Source organism: Kogia breviceps, chromosome 10 (assembly GCF_026419965.1).
Source record: "Kogia breviceps isolate mKogBre1 chromosome 10, mKogBre1 haplotype 1, whole genome shotgun sequence".
Lineage (NCBI taxonomy): Eukaryota > Metazoa > Chordata > Mammalia > Artiodactyla > Physeteridae > Kogia > Kogia breviceps.
The window spans coordinates 32,126,064-32,150,315 of record NC_081319.1 but is presented as its reverse complement, the minus strand read 5'-3'; the positions used below and the strand labels follow the sequence as shown (position 1 = coordinate 32,150,315).

General features: G+C 36.0%; 1 protein-coding gene across 1 annotated transcript in view; it reads right to left on the bottom strand.

The window, feature by feature from the left end:
* DNAH12 (dynein axonemal heavy chain 12) overlaps nt 1-24,252 on the bottom strand; it is a 218,637-nt gene that overhangs the window by 168,610 nt on the left and 25,775 nt on the right. Inside the window, exons 6-12 of the mRNA XM_067043844.1 lie at nt 18,695-18,884; nt 17,987-18,059; nt 17,226-17,384; nt 16,819-17,014; nt 14,520-14,708; nt 13,510-13,666; nt 12,766-12,857 (exon numbers count right to left, since the gene is read on the bottom strand). Of these exons, the coding sequence (XP_066899945.1) occupies nt 12,766-12,857; nt 13,510-13,666; nt 14,520-14,708; nt 16,819-17,014; nt 17,226-17,384; nt 17,987-18,059; nt 18,695-18,884 (1,056 nt within the window). The remainder of the gene's footprint in view (nt 1-12,765; nt 12,858-13,509; nt 13,667-14,519; nt 14,709-16,818; nt 17,015-17,225; nt 17,385-17,986; nt 18,060-18,694; nt 18,885-24,252) is intronic.

Here is a 24,252-nt window from a genome sequence, read left to right as displayed (position 1 = left end):
CGGAACATTCTCCAGGATAGATCACATCTTGGGTCACAAATCAAGCCTCAGTAAATTTAAGAAAATTGAAATCATATCAAGCATCTTTTCTGACCACGACGCTATGAGATTAGAAATCAATGACAGGGAAAAAATGTAAAAAACACAAACACATGGAGGCTAAACAATACATTACTAAATAACCAAGAGATCACTGAAGAAATCAAAGAGGAAATCAAAAAATACCTAGAGACAATGACAATGAAAACACGATGATCCAAAACCTATGGAATGCAGCAAAAGCAGTTCTAAGAGGGAAGTTTATAGCTATACAAGCCTACCTCAAGAAACAAGAAAAATCTCAAATAAGCAATGTAACCTTATACCTAAAGGAACTAGAGAAAGAAGACCAAACAAAATCCAAAATTAGCAGAAGGAAAGAAATCATAAAGATCAGAGCAGAAATAAATGAAATAGAAACAAAGAAAACAATAACAAAGATAAATAAAATTAAAAGCTGGGTCTTGAGAAGATAAACAAAATTGATAAACCTTTAGCTAGACTCATCAAGAAAAAGAGGGAGAGGACTCAAATCAATAAAATTAGAAATGAAAAAGGAGAAGTTACAACACACAGCGCAGAAATACAAAGCATCCTAAGAGACTACTACAAGCAACTCTATGCTAATAAAATGGAAAACCTGGAAGAAATGGACAAATTCCTAGAAAGGTATAACCCTCCAGACTGAACCAGGAAGAAATAGAAAATATGAACAGACCAATCACAAGTAATGAAATTGCAACTGTGATTAAAAATCTTCCAACAAACAAAAGTCCAGGACCAGATGGCTTCACAGGTGCATTCTATGAAACATTTAGAGAAGAACTAACAGCCATCCTTCTCAAACTCTTCCAAAAAACTGCAGAAGGAACACACCAAACTCATTCTATGAGGCAACCATCACCCTGATACCAAAACTAGACAAAGATACTACAAAACAAGAAAAGTACAGACCAATATCACTGATAAAATAGATGCAAAGATCCTAAACAAAATACTAGCAAACAGAATCCAGCAATGCATTAAAAGGATCATACACCATGATCAAGTAGGGTTTATCCCAGGGATGCACGGATTCTTCAATATATGCAAATCAATCAATGTGATACACCATATTAACAAATTGAAGAATAAAAACCATCTGATCATCTCAATAGATGCAGAGAAAGCTTCTGACAAAATTCAACACCCATTTATGATAAAAACCCTCCAGAAAGTGGGCATAGAGGGAACGTTCCTCAAAATGATAAAGGCTATATATGACAAACCCACAACAAACATCATTCTCAATGGTGAGAAACTGAAAGCATTTCCTCTAAGATCAGGAACAAGACAAGGATGTCCACTCTCACCGCTATTATTCAACATAGTTTTCAAAGTCCTAGCCATGGCAATCAGAGAAGAAAAAGAAATAAAACGAATAGAAATTGGAAAAGAAGAGGTAAAACTGTCACTGTATGCAGATGACATGATACTATACATAAAGAATCCTAAAGATGCCACCAGAAAACTACTAGAGCTAACTAATGAATTTGGTAAAGTCACAGGATACAAAATTAATGCACAGAAATCTCTTGCATTCCTATACACTAATGATGAAAAATCTGAAAGAGAAATTAAGGAAACACTCCCATTTACCATGCAACAAAAAGAATAAAATACCTAGGAATAAACCTACCTAGGGAGACAAAAGACCTGTATGCAGAAAACTATAAGAAACTGATGAAAGGAATTAAAGATGATACCAACAGTTGGAGAGATATTCTATGTTCTTGGATTAAAAGAATCAATATTGTTAAAATGACTATACTACCCAAAGCAATCTACAGATTCAGTGCAAGCCCTATCAAATTACCAATGGCATTTCTTACAGAACTAGAACAAAAAATCTTAAAATTTGTATGGAGACACAAAAGACCCCGAATAGCCAAAGCAGTCTTGAGGGAAGAAAACTGAGCTGGAGGAATCAGACTCCCTGACTTCAGATAATACTACAAAGCTACAGTAATCAAGAAAATATGGTACTGGCACAAAAAGAGAAATATAGATCAATGGAACAGGATAGAAAGCCCAGAGATAAACCTACACACCTATGGTCAACTAATCTATGACAAAGTAGGCAAGGATATACAATAGAGAAAAGACAGTCTCTTCAGTAAGTGGTGCTGGGAAAACTGGACAGCTACATGTCCAGAATGAAATTAGAACACTCCCTAACACCATACACCAAAATAAACTCAAAATCGATTAGAGACCTAAATGTAAGACTGGATACTATAAAACTCTTAGAGGAAAACATAGGAAGAACAATCTTTGACATAAATCACAGCAAGATCTTTTTTGATCCACCTCCTAGAGTAATGGAAATAAAAACAAAAATAAACAAATGGGACCTAATGAAACTTAAAAGCTTTTGCACAGCAAAGGAAACCATAAACAAGACGAAAAGACAACCCTCAGAATGGGAGAAAATATTTGCAAACGAATCAACAGACAACGTATTAATCTCCAAAATATATAAACAGCTCATGCAGCTCAATATTAGAAAAACAAGCAACCCAATCAAAAAATGGGCAGAAGACCTAAATAGACATTTCTCCAAAGAAGACATACAGATGGCCAAGAGGCACATGACAAGCTGCTCAACATCATTAATTATTAGAGAAATGCAAATCAAAACTACAATGAGGTATCACCTCACACCAGTTAGAATGGGCATCATCAGAAAATCTACAAACAACAAATGCTGGAGAGGGTGTGGAGAAAAGGGAACCCTCTTACACTGCTGGTGGGAGTGTAAATTGATATAGCCACTACAGAGAACAGTATGGAGGTTCCTTAAAAAACTAAAAATAGGATTACCATATGACCCAGCAACCCCACTACTGGGCATATACCCTGAGAAAACCATAATTCAAAAAGACACATGCATCCTAATTTTCATTGCAGCACTATTTACAATAGCCAGGTCATGGAAGCAACCTAAATGCCCATTGACAGATGAATGGATAAAGAAGATGTGGTACATATATGCAGTGGAATATTACTTAGCCATAGAAAGGAATGAAATTGGGTCATTTGTAGAGACGTGGATGGACCTAGAGACTGTCATACAGAGTGAAGTAAGTCAGAAGGAGCAAAACAAGTATCATATATTAATGCATGTATGTGGAACCTAGAAAAATGGTACAGATGAACTGGTTTGCAAGGCAGAAATTAAGACACAGAAGTAGAGAAGAAACGTATGGATGCCAAGTGGAGAAAGCAGCAGGGGGTGGGGGAGTGTGGTGAATTGGGAGACTGGAATTGATATGTGTACTGTACACTGATGTGTATAAAATGGATGACTAATAACAACCTGCTGTATAAAAAATTAAATAAAATTAAATTTTTTTAAAAAAAGCATTTAACAAAATCTATCACTCTTTTGTGGTAATAGCACTTAACAAACCAGGAATAGTAGCCAACATCCTCAGATTGATAAAGTGTATTTAGGAAAAATCTACAACTAATATTATATTTAATGGTTTAAAAAATGTTTTCCCTCTAAGATCAAGAACAAATAGGGTATCTACTCTCATTACTTGTACTCAACATTATACCAGGGGTACTAGCCAGGGAAATTAAGCAGAAAAAGAAAATGAGGCATCCATATTAAAAAGGAAGAAATAAGACAATCTCTACTTGCAAATGACATATTATATATAGAAAACCCTAAACAATATACACACATACACATAAAACTATGAAGATTAATAAAGTTCAACAAGTTTGCAGGACATAAGACCAATATACAAAAATCAATTGTATTTCTAGACATTAGTAATAAACAATACAAAAATGAAATTAAGAAAACAATTCCATGTATAACATCTTCAAAAAATAGAATACTTACCAATTATATTTTATGAAACAAGTACAAGACTTATAGAACACAAAAATGTTGGGGGAAAATGGAAAAGCACTATATGATGGCCTGAAATGATACAGACCAGCCTCCCTGTAACCTATTAGAAATATGCTCTATTATGTTCAAGAATGTAAAATAAAATATGAACATAATAAAGCAAAAATAATATTTACCAAAAAATTGGGAAAATACAATATCTGAAACGAAAATGTTAGGGCTTCCCTGGTGGCGCAGTGGTTGAGAATCCGCCTGCCCATGCAGGGGACACGGGTTTGTGCCCCGGTCCGGGAAAATCCCACATGCCGTGGAGTGGCTGGGCCCGTGAGCCATGGCCGCTGAGCCTGTGCGTCTGGAGCCTGTGCTCCGCAACGGGAGAGGCCACAACAGTGAGAGGTCCGCATACCACAAAAAAAAAAAAAAAAAAAAAGAAAGAAAATGTTACTTAGTATGAGTAACAGCAGTTTAACACCAGAGAAGAAAGGATAAATGTATTTAATATTTTATTTATTTATTTATTTTGATTTATTATTTTTGGCTGCATTGGGTCTTCATTGCTGTGTACAGGCCTTCTCTAGTTGCGGCGAGTGGGGGCTACTTTTTGTTGTGGTGCGCGGGCTTCTCATTGTAGTGGCTTCTCTTGTTACGGAGCATGGGCTCTAGGTGTGCAGGCTTCAGTAATTGTGGCTCGAGGGCTCAGTAGTTGTGGCTTGCAGGCTCTAGAGCGCAGGCTCAGTAGTGATGGCACATGGGTTGAGTCGCTCCATGACATGTGGGATCTTCTTGGACCAGGGCTTGAACCTGTGTCCCCTGCATTGGCAGGAGGATTCTTAACCACTGCGCCACCAGGGAAGCCCTTAGTGTACTTAAAATGATGCAAAAGAACTATCCAAAATGAAGCATAGAGAGAAGAAACTGAAAACTCTGAACAGAACTTCAGTAACCTCTGGAATAATATCAAACAGTCTAATATACATGAAATTGGAATTCCAGAATTGGGGGAAGGAGGCAAACAAAAAAAATTGAAGTGATAATGTCTGAATATTTTCCAAGTTTGATAAGAACTAAACAGACCTTAGAATCTCAACAGTATTTCTTCTCAAACAAAAGATATACAAAAGAAACAATATAAAAGCACTTCACAATCAAATAGCTGAGAAGCAACAAAAAAGAGAAAATCTTAAATGAAGCCAGATTTTTTAAATTACAGAAAGAAACCCAGAAAACACTTCCAGCATGACAACATGAGGAGCTCTGTGGACCTGCTCCCCACTGAAACTGGTGAAAATTATTTTAAAAACAAGCATGTAATTTAAAGCCTCTGAAAATGGTCATAAGAGTATACAGAAAATGAAGAAACATCTATTCATGAAAATCTATGAATATTTGGTAAGAAAAGTGAGAATCTGTGGTATTTGAACCTGGATTGCTCCCTCCCTCCGTGTTCCCAGCTCAGCAAGGTTGAAACTCCACTCCAGATAAGTGCACTCAAGAACACAGGGCTGGGCTTCCCTGGTGGCGCAGTGGTTGAGAATCCGCCTGCCGATGCAGGAGACACGGGTTCGTGCCCTGGTCCGGGAAGATCCCACATGCCGCGGAACAACTAAGCCCGTGAGCCATGGCCGCTAGGCCTGCGCGTCCGGAGCCTGTGCTCTGCAACGGGAGAGGCCACAACAGTGAGAGGCCCGCATACCGCAAAAAAAAAAAAAAAAAAAAAAAAAAGAACACAGGGCTATCTTTCCACACAGGTTTCAGCTGGAGGGCTTAATGGAGGGCTTAAATAGCTGTTGATAAAGCTACATTCTTGGTGAGTACAATTAGAAGGTGGGGACTCCCTTGTTCCACCCAGATACCACTCATGGAAGGGAGGGTCTACCTTGGTCATGGTACCACTGAGAACACTGAGACATCAATCACACTTTCCCTGGCTGGTAAGGTCAGAAGAAAGACAGGAAAACCTCAGGTTACTGCTCCCCACTCCACTGAGGGTTCAACCCCTTCAGTGGGATTGTCACTGAGAGAAGCATGTCACTATCCATTCCCAGCTCCAGGGCCTTGGCTCAGAGATTTTGCCTGGAAGTGAAGGGGAAGCAGGTCATAAAATAGATACCTCCTAATCTTTTCTCAAAGGAATTGACTTCATTTGCAATAGAGCATGGAAAAGTTCAAGCCTAAGTGTGCCCTCAAAAACATTGGAGGTTATGGTAGAGAGCAACTGTGAGGAAGATTCAGAGATTTGGTGAAGATTTGGGCTAAATCACAGACTGGCTAGTTTGAGGGAGAGAGCCAGAGAAGGAGACTGCTGGTAGAAGCCCTCCTAGGGTAGAATAAGTATCAAACACTGACCCTGGGAACTGCTCTTTCAAGGGAGTCTGAATTTGATTAATCAGTAGAGCAATTTATACTTCCATGGCATTGTTGAAAACAATACAGCAATTAGCCAACAAAAAGTGAAAACTAACAGCTATGCGTGGCCAGAGAAAGAGAGAAGAAAGCCATTTGAAAGCATGGCCTCCCAGGATGACTTTGGGCACACCAAAAGCTGTGGCTCCTGGAGGAGCAACATCAAAGGCTTAACACTTCAGAGGGCGGGGGAGAGAAATAGGCTTCACTAAAATAATCTACCCATTCACTAAACAAATAAATAAGCAAATAAAAACAACAAACTGGAAGGAGGAACAGGGCCTAGAGTTGCTACAATATATTATCTAAAATGTTCAGATTCCAACCGAAAATTATGAGACATACAAAGAAACAAGAAAGTAGAACCCATACACTGGTTTTTAAAAATGCAGGCAACAGAAACTGCCTGTCAGCACAACCAAAAACGATCGAATTTAACAGAAAAAAACTTGAAAGTTGCCATTACAAATACGTTCAAAGAATTAAAGGAAATCATGCTTAAAGAAGTAAAGGAAGGTACAATGAGCATGTCTCATCAGATAGATGAAAGGTATAGAAATTACAAAACAGAAAAAAGAACTAAATGGAAATTTTGGAGTTGAAATGTACAATAACTGAAATGGAAAATTCTCTAGAGAGGCTCAACAGTAGATTTGAACTGACAGAAGAAAGAAGTAGCAAACTTGAAGGTAGACTGATAGAATTTATGCAATCCAAAAAACAAATGGAAAAAAAAATGAAAAAAAAAACAGAGCCTCTGTTAAATATGGGACATAATTAAGTGGACCAATGCATGTGTAACGAGAATATCAGAAGGAAGCACGAGAGAGAGAGAAAGAAGCACAAAAAATATTCAAGACCACAATAGCTGACAGATTCTCAAACTGATTGAAAACCACCAATCTACACATCCAGTAGTTCAAAGCACTTCAAGATAAATGCAAAGAGATTCAGAAACAGACACATGATAGTAAAAATACAGAAAGCCAACGACAAGGAGAAAATCTTGAATCAGCAAGAGTTAAAAACTGTCAACCAAGAATTCTAAATCCAGAAAAGCTATCTTTCAAAAATCAAGGTAAAATAATGATATTTCCAGATATACAAAAACTGAGAGAATTTTTTAAGCAGCCCTGTTCTATAAGAAATACTAATGGGACTTCCTCAGGTTGAAAGCAAGTAACCCCAGATGGTGATTCAAATCCATAAGGAAAAACAAAGAGTATCAGTAAAACAAATTACATAATTATAAAAGATAGTATAAGTACATATTTTTCTCCCTCTTTCTCTTAACCAATATTAAAAAGAGTGGCATAAAATAATATGTATAATACACATCATATATATTATATCTATATTATATATAATATATAAAATAACATGTATAATAATGTATTGTTGGGCATCTAACATATAGAAATGTAATATATTTTAAACATAAACGTAAGAGTCCAAAGAAGAAAAGTGGAGGCAAAGCTGTACTGGGCTAAGGAAATGACTACAGATGGTAAAGTAATAATTATAACAATGTATTGTTGGGTTTGTAACATTAATATATGTAATATATATAACAATAATACTACAAAAAGGGGGAAAGGGTATAGAACTATATAGGAATAATGTTTCTATATCTCACTGGAATTAAGCTAGCATAAATCTGAAGCTATGTAAGTTAGGCTTCTCTCATAAGCCCTAGAATAAACACTAAAAAAAATTTTTTTTTTAATTGAAAAAAGGGCTTTCCTGGTGGCACAGTGGTTGAGAGTCTGCTTGCCGATGCGGGGGACGCGGGTTTGGGCCCCGGTCCGGGAAGATCCCACATGCCGCGGAGCGGCTGGGCCCGTGAACCATGGCTGCTGAGCCTGCGTGTCTGGAGCCTGTGCGCCACAGAGGGAGAGGCCACAGCAGTGAGAGGCCTGCGTACCACAAAAAAAAAAAAAAAAAAAAAAAATGAAAAAAATCATTAAAGAAATGTAATTGTTTCATTAGAAAATATTCATTTAAGGTAAAAGAAAGCAGTAAAAGAGGAAGAATAGAAGAACAAAAAAGACATGAGACATATAGAAAACAAAAAGTAAAATAGCAGACAGAAATACAACTATATTAATAATGCTAAAAGTGAATAAATGACCAGGACTTCCCTGGCAGTCCAGTGGTTAGGACTCCACACTTCCACTGCAGGGTGCAAGGCTTCGATCCCTGGTTGGGTAACTAAGATTCTGCATGCCGTGCAGTGCAGCCAAAAAAAAGAAAAAAGAAATTCAATTCGATCCTAATCAAAATCCCAGCTGGCTTCTTTATAGAAATTGATTTTGAAATGTACATGGAAATACAGAAAACATAGAGTATTCAAGATAATTTTGAAAAAGAATTAAAAAGTAGAGAACTTATAATTAATACCTAATTTTAAAACTTACTGTAAAACTACAGAAATTAAGATTATGGTATTGGCATAAGAATAGATCTATAAATCAATGGAAAAGAATATAAAATCCAGAAATAGACCCACAAACATAGAGTCAATTGAATTTCAATAAAGATGCCAAGATAATTTAATGGGGAAAAGATGGTATTCTCTTTTTTTCTTTTTTTTGTTTTTGTCTGTGTTGGGTCTTCATTGCTGCATGCAGGCTTTCTCTAGCTGTGATGAGCAGAGGCTACTCTTCGTTGAGGTGCGCGGGCTTCTCAGTGCGGTGGCTTCTCTTGTTGTGGAGCACAGGCTCTAGGCGCATGGACTTCAGTAGTTGTGGTGCACAGGCTCAGTAGTTGTGGCATGTGGGCGCTAGAGAGTGCAGGCTTCAGTAGTTGCAGTGTGTGGGCTCAGAAGTTATGGCTCATGGGCTCTAGGTGCGCGGGCTTCAGTAGTTGTGGTGCATGGGCTTAGATGCTCCACAGCATGTGGGATCCTCCCGGAGCAGGGATCAAACCCATGTCCCCTGCATTGGCAGGTGGATTCTTAACCACTGTGCAACCAGGGAAGTTCCAATGATGGTATTTTCAATCAATGATGTTGGTACAGCTTGATACCCACATGGAAAAAAATCGAACCATGACTCATAATCCACACCATATGTTAAAATTATGTATGATGGGTAATGGACCTAAATGTAAAAGCTGAAACTATAAAATGTCTAGAAGAAAATATAGGCACAAATCTTTGTGACCATGGAGTAGGCAAACAAAAAGATAGATAGGACCTTAAAAAGAATGAGCCTTAAATGAAAAAATTGATAGACTGGAATTCAATAGAATTTAAAATGCTTGCTCCTTGAAAGACATGGTTACAAAAAATGAAAAGTCAAGGCACATGCTGGGAGAAAATATTGCAAAACATTTTGCAGATAAAAGACTTTTAGAGAAAATATATAAAGACAGCTTAAAACTCAATAATAAGAATTTTATAATAATATAACCCAAGAAAATAAATCCATTATAATTAAACAATTAGAATAAAAAACACAACTTAAAATATAAAAATTACTAGAACAGACACTTTTTTTTTTTTTTTTTTTTTTTGCAGTACTTGGGCCTCTCACTGTTGCAGCCTCTCCCGTTGCTGAGCACAGGCTCCAGACACGCAGGCCCAGCGGCCATGGCTCACGGGCCCAGCCGCTCCGCGGCATGTGGGATCTTCCCGGACCGGGGCACAAACCCGCGTCCCCCGCATCGGCAGGCGGACTACCAACCACTGCACCACCAGGGAAGCCCCAGACAGTTTATTTTAAGAAGATACATGGGTGGAAAGTAATACATTAGAAGATGTTCAGCATCATTAGTCATCAGTGAAATACAAATTAAAACCACAACGAAACAACCAATGGGTCACTGAAGAAATCGAAGAGGAAATTAAAAAATACCTGGAGAAAAATGAAAATAGAAACACAATGATCCAAAATATATAGGGAAAACAAACTTATGGTTACCAAAGGGGAAAGGGGGTTGTGGGGATAAATTGGGAGTTTGAGATTAGCAGATGCAAACTACTATATATAAATTAGATAAACAACAAGATCCTACTGTAGAGCCCAGGGAACTATATTCAATATCCTGCAATAAACAATAATGGAAAAGAATATGAGAAAGACTATTTATATATATGTATAACTGAATCACTTTGCTGTACACCAGAAACTAACACAACATTGTAAATCAACTATACTTCAATAAAATATATATATATATGAGATACAGCAAAAGCAGTTCTAAGAGATAAATTATAGTGATACAAGCGTACCTCAGGAAACAAGGAAATCCTCAAATAAGCAATTTAACCTTACAGCCAAAGGAACTACAAAAAGAAAAACAAAATCTAAAATTAGCAAAAAGAAAGAAATAAAGATCAGAGTAGAAATAGAGATTTAAAAATTAATAGAAAAGATCAGTGAAAACAAGAGTTGGTTCTTTGAAAAGATAAACAAAATTGATAGACCTTTAGCCAAACTCATTAAGAAAAAAAGAGAGAGGGCCCAAGTAAAAATCAGAAATGAAAGAGAAGTTACAACTGACTCAAAGAAATACAAAGGATCACATGGCATTGTTACCAACAATTATAAGACAATAAAATGGACAACCTAGAAGAAATCGACAAATTCTGAGAAATGTACAATCTGCCAAGACTGAATAGGGTAAATATAAAATATGAACAGACCAATTCAGTAAAGTAATTGAATCAATAATTTTAAAACTCGCAACAAACAAAAGTCCAGGACCAGACAGATTTGTAGGTAAATTCTACAAAACACTTAAGAGTTAACACCTATCCTCAAACTATTCCAAAAAATTGCAGAGGAAGGAATGCTTCCAAATTCATTACACGAGGCCAGCATCACCCTGATACCAAAACCAGAAAAAGACAACAGACAAAAAGAAAATTACAGGCAAATATCACTGATGAACATAAATGCAAAAATCCTCAACAAAATATTATCAAACTGAATTCAACAATACAGTAAAAGGATCATATACCATGATCAAGTGGGATTTATCCCAAGGATGCAAGGATGATTTAATAACTGCAAATTAATCAATGTGATATACCATATTAATGGAATGAAGAATAAAAACCATCTGATCATCTCAATAGGTGCAGAAAAAGCTTTTGGCACAAAGCAAATTCCATTTATGATAGCAACTGTCAAAAAAATGTGTATAGAGAAAACATACTTCAACATAATAAAGGCTATATTACACAGCCAACATCATACTCAATGGTGAAAAGCTGAAAGCATTTCCTCTAAGATCAGGAACAAGACAAGGATGCCCACTCTCACCACTTTTATTCAACATAGTATTGGAAGTCCTAGCCACAGCAAACAGACAAGAAAAAGAAATAAAGGGCATCCAAATTGGAAAGGAAGAAGTAAAACTGTCACTGTTTGCAGATGACATGATAACCCATATAGAAAATCCTAAAGACACCACCAAAATAGTGTAAGAAGTAATAAATAAATTCAGGGAAGTTGCAGGATGCAAAGTTAATATACAGAAATCTGTTCTGTTTCTACATGTTAACAATGAACTATCAGAAGGAGAAGTTAAGAAAACAGTCCCATTTACAATTGCATCAAAAAGAATAAAATACCTAGTAATAAATCTAGCCGAGGATGTAAAAGACCTGTACTCTGAAAACTATAAGACATTGATGAAAGATATTGAATCAACACAAACAAATGGAAAGATATACCAGGCTCATGAAGTAAAAGAATTAATACTGTTAAAATGACCATACTTCCCAAGGCAATCTACATATTCAGTGCAAGCCTACCAAAGCATCAATGGCATTTTTCATAGAACTAGAGCAATTAATTCTAAAATTTGTATGGAAACACAAAATACCCCATATATTGTATCCCTAATTACCTACTCTTCAGCCATTTGGGGTTTATTTGACGTTCTCTGAACACCTCTAAATATTTTTGGCCTTTTCTTATGTTACATTTCTTCTCTTCTCCACCTATAAACATCTACTTCAAAGTCCAGCCCACTTTTCACTTTTTCTAGAAACCTCCACCAATTTCCAAAAGCAAAAGTAATCATTCCTTCTTGTGAGCTTCCACAACACTTTGTCCCTATCTCCATTCTAGTACTAATCTCAATATATCACAGTTGTTATTTCGATGTCTGGCTTCCATGTCAAATACAAGCTCTTGAGGATAATGCTTATGTATTATTTATTTTTGCATCACCAAAATCTTGCTATGTCTCTGAATGTGATGAAAAATATTTTTGTTGAATCAATGAATGAGTTAAATGAATGACTAGGGAAATTATTAGATGAAAATATGAGTTTACAAAAATGACATTTTGAATAAGAAATTCTGTTAACTTAGACAGAAGCATTTATTTTTTAGAATAAAAAGATCTTAATTTTAAAAAGAAATTCAAAGACATTAATGAAAAACAGAATTAACACTTACCTCTGTGTATTCATCAAAAGTATGATCTTCTGCCTGAAAAGTCTCTATCAGCTTAACTGCAGTTCCATCAAGGAGCCAATTGTATTTTTCAACTGAAAATTAATAATCTAACTTAAATCTCAGTAACACCCTCTTAAAAAGGTAAAGTGCTTTTTTATATAATCATAGAATGGAGTAGCCTATTCAATTAAATATTATTAATAGACTATTAACATACACTAATAGGAACAGACAGAATAACATAAAATAGACTTAATAAGCAAACCAGGTTAAATGCAGACTTTTAAAATAAAGATAATAGGGTATGTAAAACAACTTAGAAGTACAGATAAGCCAGTCAATAAAAGGTTTTGGTTAACAGAATGTAAAATAACAATTATCTATCCTGAGCTCATAACACACTTGAGGAGGCTACTGAGCTGCAGACTCTTCAAAACTATTCTTAGAAATTACCTTGCTTTTGCCCTTGATTTAACTTTCTCCTTATGCCAACAACTCTTCTCTCTACATTTTGGCTTTATGACCCTGCTCCAGTTAACATTCACCCTTTGGACTGAACAACAGAATTCAAGTTTCTTGGGTTTGATCCATGACTCTGCCAAAAGCCATGCCTATGCTCACTCCTGGCTCTCTGCTCTTTCATAACAGATCCAGACAACCAAATAACTGACCAAATTCTAGTAAAAATAAAATGGCATTCTTTTATGGCAAAAAAAGAGATATAATATTATGTGTCATATTTACCATATGTCTCATAATGTTTTCTTGTATCTTCTAAGTTATGATGTACTGCCACCTTCAGTGTACCAAGAGCCCATTGTAACACATGTTCAGGAAGTTCTGTGTCAAGATTCACAGTTGTTGAAGTTCCTGATAGCCAAGAGGGTACTGTTTGGACATTCTAACATAAATAAAAATGACAATTCATGAAATAAATATCTGTGCAATTGATCTATATGTAGATCTTATACTATACTTTAAAAAATTCATTTCAGATTTCAGCAGTCCAAGAAAAGATAACTTGATGCAAAATAATGATTTTAAATTGTCTGTAGTCTAATATAAAACCTTACTTGGGTTAGTTTTCTATCATTCAACAAATATTTATTGAGGAACTATAATGTTGAAGTGATTATACTAGAAAGCTCTAGAAAGAACAAACATGACTTGGATCTTGTCCTTAAGAAGTTCACAACTCAGTAGGGAACATGAGACATGCACAAAAATATCAATTCATAACTGCAATAAAACTTATAAGAAGAAAAAAGTCATCTCAAGCCAGGAAACTTTCTCAAAGAGAAAGCACTTTTAACTTAAAATAACCTGGAGGATGGAAAGAAAACAACGAGTTATAACATTTTATGTACATATACACTTTATAGAGCTTCAAGTCAATTTAAAAGTTCGAAAAAGGGCCATATAAAGAAACCCAATGGGCAGAGTCACAGATGTAGAAAACAAACTTATGGTTACCAGGGGATAAGGGGGAGGGAGGGATAAATTGAGAGATTGGGATTGATATATACACACTACTATATATAAAATAGGTAACTAATAAGGACCTATAGGGAACTCTACTCAATACTCTGTAATGGCCTATAAGGGAAAAGAATCTAAAAAAAGACCGGGTATGTGTATATGTATAACCTATTCACTTTGTTATACACCTGAAACTAATGCAACATCGTAAACCAACTATACTCCAATAAAAATTTTAAAAAACAGAAACCCAGTGGATAAGAATAAAGAAATACCTGCAGAGCTTCAGCTATTCGCTCAACCAAACCCAAAACAACATCTTCCAAATCTTGAAAAGTAGGATAAAATTCCATTTTATCATCATCAAACGTCAATTCCATCTTAAATATTGGCAGCCCTCGATGATCTTCTTGGTCAAAGAGTTTTACAAATCCTTCTACAGTTCTCTTTAAGAGCTCTTTTAGCTGCGTGATGCCATAAGTTATTATTACTTTAGAAAGTACAAACTGAACCTTTAACTAAAATCAGTAACCTATTGCCTATAATTAATTCACTCTACCAATCCATTTAGTCCTGAAAATTATCTTCATTCAGCACAATATGTTCTTAATAAATATAGTCTAAACTAAATAGGACAATATATACAAACTTTAATTTTTCTATAGAATATCAACAATCTTAAAATAGCAACTCAGAATCTTCTACATCCTTTAGTAATTCTGTCCCTGGTACAGAAAAAGTTCCAGAAGACCCAACAATATGGTAAAGACTGAGGGGAGGAGAGGCCTGAAACCTAAGTTTGGGGATGTCATGAGGTGACATGTATACGGGGCAAGGGACAGTAGTGTACTAGAGCTAGCTCCTACAATTATAAGAGCCAATTGTTAAACATTCAAGAATTTTGTGAGCCAGATACTAAACTCTTGGATGCTTGAAAATCACCATGGTGGGAATATTTACCCCATGGAAATTGGCAAACACTACAAACCAGGGCTTTTTCTCCTGGGGTCAGATTTCCAGCACATCACTAGGTCAGAGTGAAGCCACTGGAACTTAGAAATGTGCACTATAAGTTACCAAAGTATGAATAATGCTTTCTTATGCAGAACCAACTATTAGAAATTTAAGCAAGGTAGACAAACATATATCTAAATAATCTTCAAAACATTCCTCATCTCTTTACTTCTTATCATATAATCATAGTCCTCTTAAGAGAATAAAGGTAAAAAGGAAATCATGTATATTCGTTACAATATTACATACCATATATATATATATATGTATATATAAATTCCCTTTAAAAATGGAAAAACTCAGGCTTCCCTGGTGGCGCAATGGTTGAGAATCTGCCTGCCAATGTAGGGGACACGGGTTCGAGCCCTGGTCTGGGAAGATCCCTCATGCCGCGGTGCAACTAGGCCCGTGAGCCACAACTACTGAGCCTGCGCATCTGGAACCTGTGCTCCGCAACAAGCGAGGCCGCGATAGTGAGAGACCCGCGCACCGCGATGAAGAGTGGCCCCCGCTTGCCACAACTAGAGAAAGCCCTCGCACAGAAACGAAGACCCAACACAGCCAAAAATAAATATTTAAATAAATTAATTAATTTAAAAAATACAGCAGGCTTGGAAGTCCTTCTACCTGTGTTTAAAAAAAAAGGCAAAATTCATGGACTCTTTGGAGGTCTTTACAAAAAGGAACAGTTTTTATTCAAAACTATTTTTCTAGGATTACATTTCTACAATAGTAAAAATTCAAGGAGCCCATAAAATAATTGTATAAAATCATATTCTCTTTCTGTTTGTCATTTAAAGACGATCAATAACATTTCAAACCAAGATTTTACTGAGAACAAAACGAGAATCAACTAACTTGTAATTTCATAAGTTCAAAAATATGTTCACTAGATAGTACTTTTGTTAATTTACTCCAATAAAGCTATAATTAGTTATAGCCTTTAAGCATGAATCCAGTAATCAATAATAATATTGACACATATTTCTAGACTTACCTCTCATTTTATTTTTTATTTTTATTATTTTTTTTAGATTTTATTTATTTATTTATTTATTTATTGGCTGTGTTGGGTCTTCATTGCTGCACATGGGCTTTCTCTAGTCACAGCAAGTGGGGGCTACTCTTTGTTGTGGTGCGCGGGCTTCTCACTGCAGTGGCTTCTCTTGTTGCGGAGCAGGGCTCTAGACACACAGGCTCAGTAGTTGTGATTCACCAGCTCTAGAACACAGGCTCAGTAGCTGTGGCACATGGGCTTAGTTGCTCCATGGCATGTGGGATCTTCCCAGACCAGGGCTTGAACCCATGTCCCCTTCATTGGCAGGCAGATTCTTAACCACTGAACCACCAGGGAAGCACTTACCTCTCATTTTTAGACTGCTTCCAGAAATGAAGCATTTTTCTGCTAAAGTTATTTATACAAAATTATAGTAAAAGTCTTTCTTAATTTATTTCAAAACAATTATATAGCACTATATCTAAAGAAGATTTATTTAAAATACTAAAGTAACTTCAATAACATTATAACATTATCATTTAAAATATACAAAACCTATTTACCTGATTTGACATAAGTGTGGAAACACAGTTATAAAATGCATCCAGTTTCTCAGGTTTAATGCCTTCTAGTGACTCCTTCTTGGTAAAGAGACTTATAACCTTTGGATACCAAGTGTTCATTATCTTCTCTTCTGCCTTTCTAGCTTGTATGGATAAATCATTTTTCAGTGATTCACAATCAATTGGGTCTTTACCTCTGTTTATGAAAAAAATGATTTAAAGCAAACAATAGATATTGGTCATGATACAAAACTGTTGAAACAAGTAAGATAAATTAAAATTTTTTTTAACCTAAGAAAAGTCCTGAGTATTTATCAATCAGTTTTTAAATTATATAGTCAAAATATAAAGACTCAAGTGGGAGACATTCAAATTTTAAATGTTAATTAATAAATATGGGATTTTACCTAATTCCAGTTAAGTCTAGCAAAACTGTATTGGCAAATGTTGTATAACCAAGGTCCAATAACATTTTCATAGTTGGATGAACAATGTACAAACTAGCTAATATTTGATTTCTTGTCTGCAGATAGTTGGAATGCGAAAGCTTAGAATAATCCAGGCATCTGGAAAAGCAAAACACCATATCAAACAGGATTCAAATGATACATTCTAAATTTTAGGAAATAATATTTATGACATGGAATTAGTATGAAAGTGAGAAGACCAGGGATTGAGAAGAGAGAAATGTACTCAGCAATGGGAAACTTAGGAGATAATCATGTAATAAAAATACATCAAGATCTTGAGAGTTCATTATCTTCGGAGAGACCAGAGATCATTTGTGGGTAAGGCAGGCTGATGGGCCAGGCATGAGTTCCCTAACTTCCACTGTGCTCTGGCTCAGTTACCCTGGGTAGAGATAAACAAACTCAGTCCTTAGGATTGGGGAGAAGAGATGGAGAAATCTGTCTGGCATACTCCAAAGCTTACTTAAGGCCAAGTTGAGTTATACATCCATAAATGTTCCCACTAATTGCATAAGCAGCAACTAGATAAGTTCAATGTAGAGGATACCTTTGGGGAAAAAAAACAGTAGTACTATTTTTTTACATGTTTTCAAAACACTTTTGAGCTTCACAGTTGTAGCCTTGAATGTAAGATCAGTTTATTTTCAATCTGTTATCAAAACCTAGATACAGTACTGTTTTATAAAAATTTTACTTACACAGGGGATTCAGGTAAAGGGCCTCCTTCATCTTCAAGCCATTTAACTGGAGGTCTCACAAGAATACTCCTCACTCAAAAAAAAAAAAAAAAAAGTATATATATACATATATTTTATAGATAGATAGGTTAATACTTCTTGAAAATCCTTGCAAGACTTAACTGAAATCAAAGTTTCTAACTTTTGATAATGGATAGTATAGTTTAATATGAATCAAAATGAGTATAAGAAAAAATCCCTTATGTGAAAATAAATCATGCTTTTGGTACTATTTCGGCCCTGCTTTGGAGGTGAATTCAGATACAGTAAAGCTTTAATAAGTTCTCAGTTTTTCTCATCCTATCTATTCAAAGGTCACTGGCATGGCCACTTAAAAAAATTAATCCAATTAAAAACTGCAAAGGTTAAATCCCTAATAAATCTCCCAAACACATTAATATTGTCTTACAATCCTGTAAATAGTATAACCATAAAGACAAAGTAAAAAATTAAAAAGCTATTAAGCACATAAAAATTACAAAAAGTACCCTTAAAAACAGTATCCTTAAATTACAAAGATTTGACTAGGTTATAGGCTCAAAGTTAAAACTTTAAAAATATCTAAGAAATACATTTGCTAAACATATAACGTTCATTATTCATATTTCTACTTTCAATTGGGAGAGGTGGGGGAACAAGCAAGCTTGGCATGTGTTAAATGCCACTTACCCAAATATCTCCTCATGCTTTTTTCAAAATCACTTGACACCTCATTTATGAGACTTTGAATGAGTTCTTCTCTTTCTTTCCCTTCCTTTAAGGACTCAGGTATCAGCATTAACATGTGATCCAGCCATTCCTGCTGAATAGGTACTATGGGACTACTCTCTACACATTGTTTCAAATAAATATAGTTGAACTGAGAATGTAATAAGAAAAAATTAAATGTTCTAAATGGTGTAGCATTTCAATGATACATGTGAAATGTAGCATTTCAGAGTAAAAATATTATGAAAAATAACATGTTTTCAGAATAAAAATATTTTATCCAAAAGTACAACCTACAAAGAAACTATTTTATATTTTTATTTATGAGTTCTTTCCAAATTAATGTTCTTAGTATACGCTTCACTTTTTCAAGGCAAAACAAACATCCTTAATCTAACTTACTATTCCTTCATTTAACAAATATTCATTAATTCAACAAATATTCAGGTATTGTTCCAAATGCTGAGGATATAGTAATAAACAAAACAGACAAAGCCCCACTCTCTTGGAGATACTATTCTGGTATAATAGCATCATAATATAATTTCATAAATTCTCCCATAACAATGAGTAGTCTGACAAAAATAGACATGAACAAATGGAAAGACAGTACTTGATCTTGGTAAAGATATTTTAACATCATGAAAATTTAAAGTTGTCCCAAAATCAATTTAATGCATACCAATAAAAATATCTACACACATTTTTAAGAAACTAGACAAGTAGAGACTAAAGTTCAAGTGGAAAAATAAATAGCCAAGAAATCCCTGAGAAAGAATACTTATAAGGAAGAACTATCCCTAGGAGACATTAAAACATACTATAAAGTCTCCCTGATGAGAATAGTGTGGTACAGGTACATGAATAGACAGACCACTGGGGAAAAAAAAAAAATAGAAAGTCCAGAAATAGATTCAGTCCATAGGAAAGTGTAGCATATGATAAATGTGGCACCTCAAATCACTGAAGCAAAGATAAAGATTTTAATAAATATTTCTGGGACAACTGGTTAGCCATTTGGAAAAAGATAAATGTAACACATATCTTCCAACATACACAAGAATAAATTCCAAATAGATCAGAAATTTAATTAAACTAAACAATAAAACTATACAAGGCCAGAAAAAAACTGATAAAATTCTTCTATAATTGAGCATAGGGGAAGACTTTATAACTATGATTCAAATTCTAGGTACAAAAAAGGAAAAAATGATTGACAAATTGTGACTACATAAAATTAAAATGTTTGCATGTTTTAAAAACATAATAAAAAAGTCAAAAGACTACTGACAATCTGGGAGAAATCTGGGAGAAAATATTTGCAAATAAAGGGGAAAGAATGCTTGAAAATTTAGGAGATGGGTGAAACTGGAGGACATTATGCTAAATGAAATAGGCCAATGACAAAAAGATAAACACTTTATGATTCCACTTATATGAGGTATCTACAGTAGTCAAATTCATAAAACAGAAACTAGAAGGCCACTTGCCAGGGACTAGGGGGAAAAGGAAATGGAGAGTTGTTTCATGAGTGTAGAGTTTCAATTTTGCAATATGAAAATATTCTGGAGATTAGTTACACAATGTGAAAATACTTAACACCACTGAACAGTAAACTTTATTTTTTTTTAATTTTAAAAATATTCATTTATTTATTTATTTATTTTTGGCTGTTTTGGGTCTTCGTTTCTGTGCGAGGGCTTTCCCTAGTTGTGGCAAGTGGGGGCCACTCTTCATAGCGGTGCGCAGGCCTCTCACTATCGCGGCCTCTCTTGTTGCTGAGCACAGGCTCCAGACGCGCAGGCTCCGTGTGGCTCACGGGCCTAGTTGCTCTGCGGCATGTGGGATCTTCCCAGACCAGGGCTCGACCCCATGCCCCCTGCATTGGCAGGCAGATTCTCAACGAGTGCACTACCAGGGAAGCCCCTATTTATTTATTTTTAATTAATTTATTTATATATTTTTGGCTGCATTGGGTCTTCATTGCTGCACACAGGCTTTCTCTAGTTGCCGGGGGCTACTCTTCATTGCAGTGTGCGGGCTTCTCATTGCGGTGGCTCCTCTTGTTGCGGAGCATGGGCTCTAGGCATGCGGGCTTCAGTAGTTGTGACACATGGACTCAGTAGTTGTGGCACACAGGCTTAGTTGCTCCACGGCATGTGGGCTCTTCCTGGAGCCGGGCTCGAATCTGTGTCCCCTGCATTGCCAGGCGAATTCTTAACCACTGTGCCACCAGGGAAGTCCTGAACAGTACATTTTGAAATAGTTAAGATGGTGGGACTTCCCTGGTGGTGCAGAGTATGTTTCTCACATGTTATGGGTTAGCAATTTAAAAAGTTTATGTGTTGGGCTTCCCTGGTGGCGCAGTGGTTGAGAATCCGCCTGCCGATGCAGGAGACACGGGTTCGTGCCCTGGTCCGGGAAGATCCCACATGCCGCGGAGCAACTAAGCCCGTGAGCCATGGCCACTAGGCCTGTGCGTCCGGAGCCTGTGCTCCGCAACGGGAGAGGCCACAACAGTGAGAGGCCCGCATACCGCAAAAAAAAAAAAAAAAAAAAAAAAAAAAAAAAAAAAAAAGTTTATGTGTATTCTAGAATTTAACAAAATAAGTAAATATACTGTGGTTCATAAAAGCTAGGTTTCTGACTGTGAGAGAAGGGAGCAACAAATAAGGAAAGAGGGAAGACTAGAATGAACCCAGTGATATTAAATTGGAATAGGAGGCATAAGTGTAAACTCATGGTTTTTAATATAGATAGATGATAGAAGGAAGAATGGATGGATAGATAGATAGATAGACAGACAGACAAACAGAAAGATAATTTCCTGGCTCTTTCTGCTGAGGGAACCAAGAAGAGCTACTTCTCAGGAACACAGCTAACACTCATGTCATGGTTTCTAAATACCATTCTCTACTAAAAAGAGGCAGGGGGCTTCCCTGGTGGCGCAGTGGTTGAGAATCCGCCTGCCGATGCAGGAGACACGGGTTCGTGCCCCGGTCCGGGAAGATCCCACATGCCGCGGTGTGGCTGGGCCCGTGAGCCATGGCCGCTGAGCCTGAGCGTCCGGAGCCTGTGCTCCGCAACGGGAGAGACCACAACAGTGAGAGGCCCGCGTACCGCAAAATAAATAAATAAAAAACAAACAAATAAATAAATAAAAAGAGGCAGGAATCCTTGGAGAAATGACTGACTCCAGGATTAGAATAGGAAAAATACAGTATAAGCCTGGAATATCTTACTGTATCAAAACATGAGATCTCAAAGAATGATGGGATAAACTAAAAAGAATATAACAGTCAACTTGAAGGGCTCCCACTGGCCAAATCTGGGGCAGCTGAACATCAAAATAAACCATAGTAGTAACACATTAAATTCAATAGCTAAAATAAGACTGTCCATAAATAGTCCATACTGATATAAATGAATTAACGAATGAGGAAAGAAAGAAAGAGAGAGAGAAAGAAAGGAAAAGGATGAAGTTCTTCCTTACTACAAAATTCCAACTAAAAAATATACAAGGAATGGTGGGAAAATTACTATCTGGCAACCACCATAGTAATCATTGTTTCAGGTAAGAATATTAACATTATGGGGACAAGTGAACGTATAGGACAATTATTTGTACTCTTTTTACAATTTTCTATAAGTCTGAAATTATTTTGAAATAAAATATTTTTTACAGGAATGACCTGGTTGGACATTTTTTCTTTTGTCTCCTACTTAAAATTTTTTTTCAATTAGTTGCTCACTCCAAAATTCTTCTAGAGGGTCATTTTCTATGGCTATTCCACGAATATGCTGCTTGATCTTAAAAGTCCTGTGGTGGTCCCCAACCCCTCAACAGACTTACTCTGTCTGGTAATGAATCTGATCTTCTCCCCACTCTTTCTGTTCCCTCTCCCCCTAGGTGATATCACCTAGTCCCGTGACTATAAATATTAACTATATATGTGGATGTGTTCTAAATCTGTATCTCTAGAACTCTGCTCTTCCTGAAATATCCAGCATAGCCAAAAGAGATCTCTTGATCTCCCAGCTCCTAAAACGTTCCTTCCTCAGTCTTAGCCATGTCAATAAACAGCACCAAATTACCCTATAAAATATATGTATTTGACCCTTACAATTGGAGTATACATTCTTCCATTAGCAAAGAGATATTTAACTTTTCTGAGTGAGACCATGTGCTTTCAAAGTCTTTTTTGAAAACTTCCTACTTTATGCCCTCACTGTGGTCTCTTCATACTTCTGTCACAACACCTGGTGTATTTTACTGAACATAAGTGTTTATATTTATTAATTCATCAAGCGTTTATTGAATATCCACTATTGGTAGTCAATACCATAGTTGTTAAAGACAAAAAGATATTTAAGAAGCAATTCCTAACCTCAAGACTAGAAAATACATCATTTTAATACATAAAAATATCAAAGGAATACCAAATACAATGTGCTAAGAAAAATAATAAAAATGAACAATGTATAATAGGAGCAAAGAAGAAGTCATCTATCCAAACCCATAGGAATAGGATAAGACTTCCTGTGGATGGTAACTGAGCTGAAATAGAGACAGCCAGGTGAAAGGAAGCATGGATGGTGAGGGGACGTGCGGGGCAAAAGCAGCGAGGTGAGAAACATTATGTTTCCTCAAGGATGAATAAGAAAGTCCACGTTGGTGAAGCATAAAATATGATACAGAACGTGGTGAGAGGAGAGGCAGGAGAATAGGTAGGAGTCATATTACAGAAAGCCTTGCATACACATTAAGATTTAATTCTGTAGGTTATGGGAAGCCACTGATGGCTATTGTAGTCAAGGCGAAAGAAGAAGCCCTGATCTACGGCTAGGACAAAAAGAGGACTGATTGGAGAAATATTTGTAGCATTTGGGGACTAATTGTATGGCAGAGAGAGGGGGGGAAAAGAAGTTAAGACTCAAGTGTTTTAAGCATGAGTGACTGGGTAAATAGTGATAACTAGAAGAGAGAATAAGGAGGAAGAGACGTCTTATGGAAGAAGCTGATAAGTTCATTTTTTCTGACATGTTGAATTTGAGGTATTTGTGCATCAAAATCTATGGGAGTCATCAAAATATGGAAGGTACTTGAAATCAGAAGAGAATCATCCAGGAAGATTCAAGGAAAGAGAACAGTGGGCCACAGTCAGGCAGGGAAGCGAAACCCATGAAGATGACAGAGAAATAATATTTAGAGAACTAGAAAAATAAGTATAAGGGCATTTAAAAGGAAATAAATATTCAGCAGTGTCAAAAATCATCTGGAATTGTCACTATTTTTTATTTTAGCCATACTAATGGGTATGTAGTGATAACTCATCACAGTTTTAATTTACATTTCCCTAATGGTTAATAATGTTGAGCATCTTTGATGTGTTTATTTGCCATCCATATATCCTCTGGTAAAATGTCTAGTCATGTCTTTTACTCATTTTCTAATTGGATTTTTTGTTTTTATCCTGTTGAGTTTTGAGAGTTCTTAAATATTCTAGATACAAGTCCTT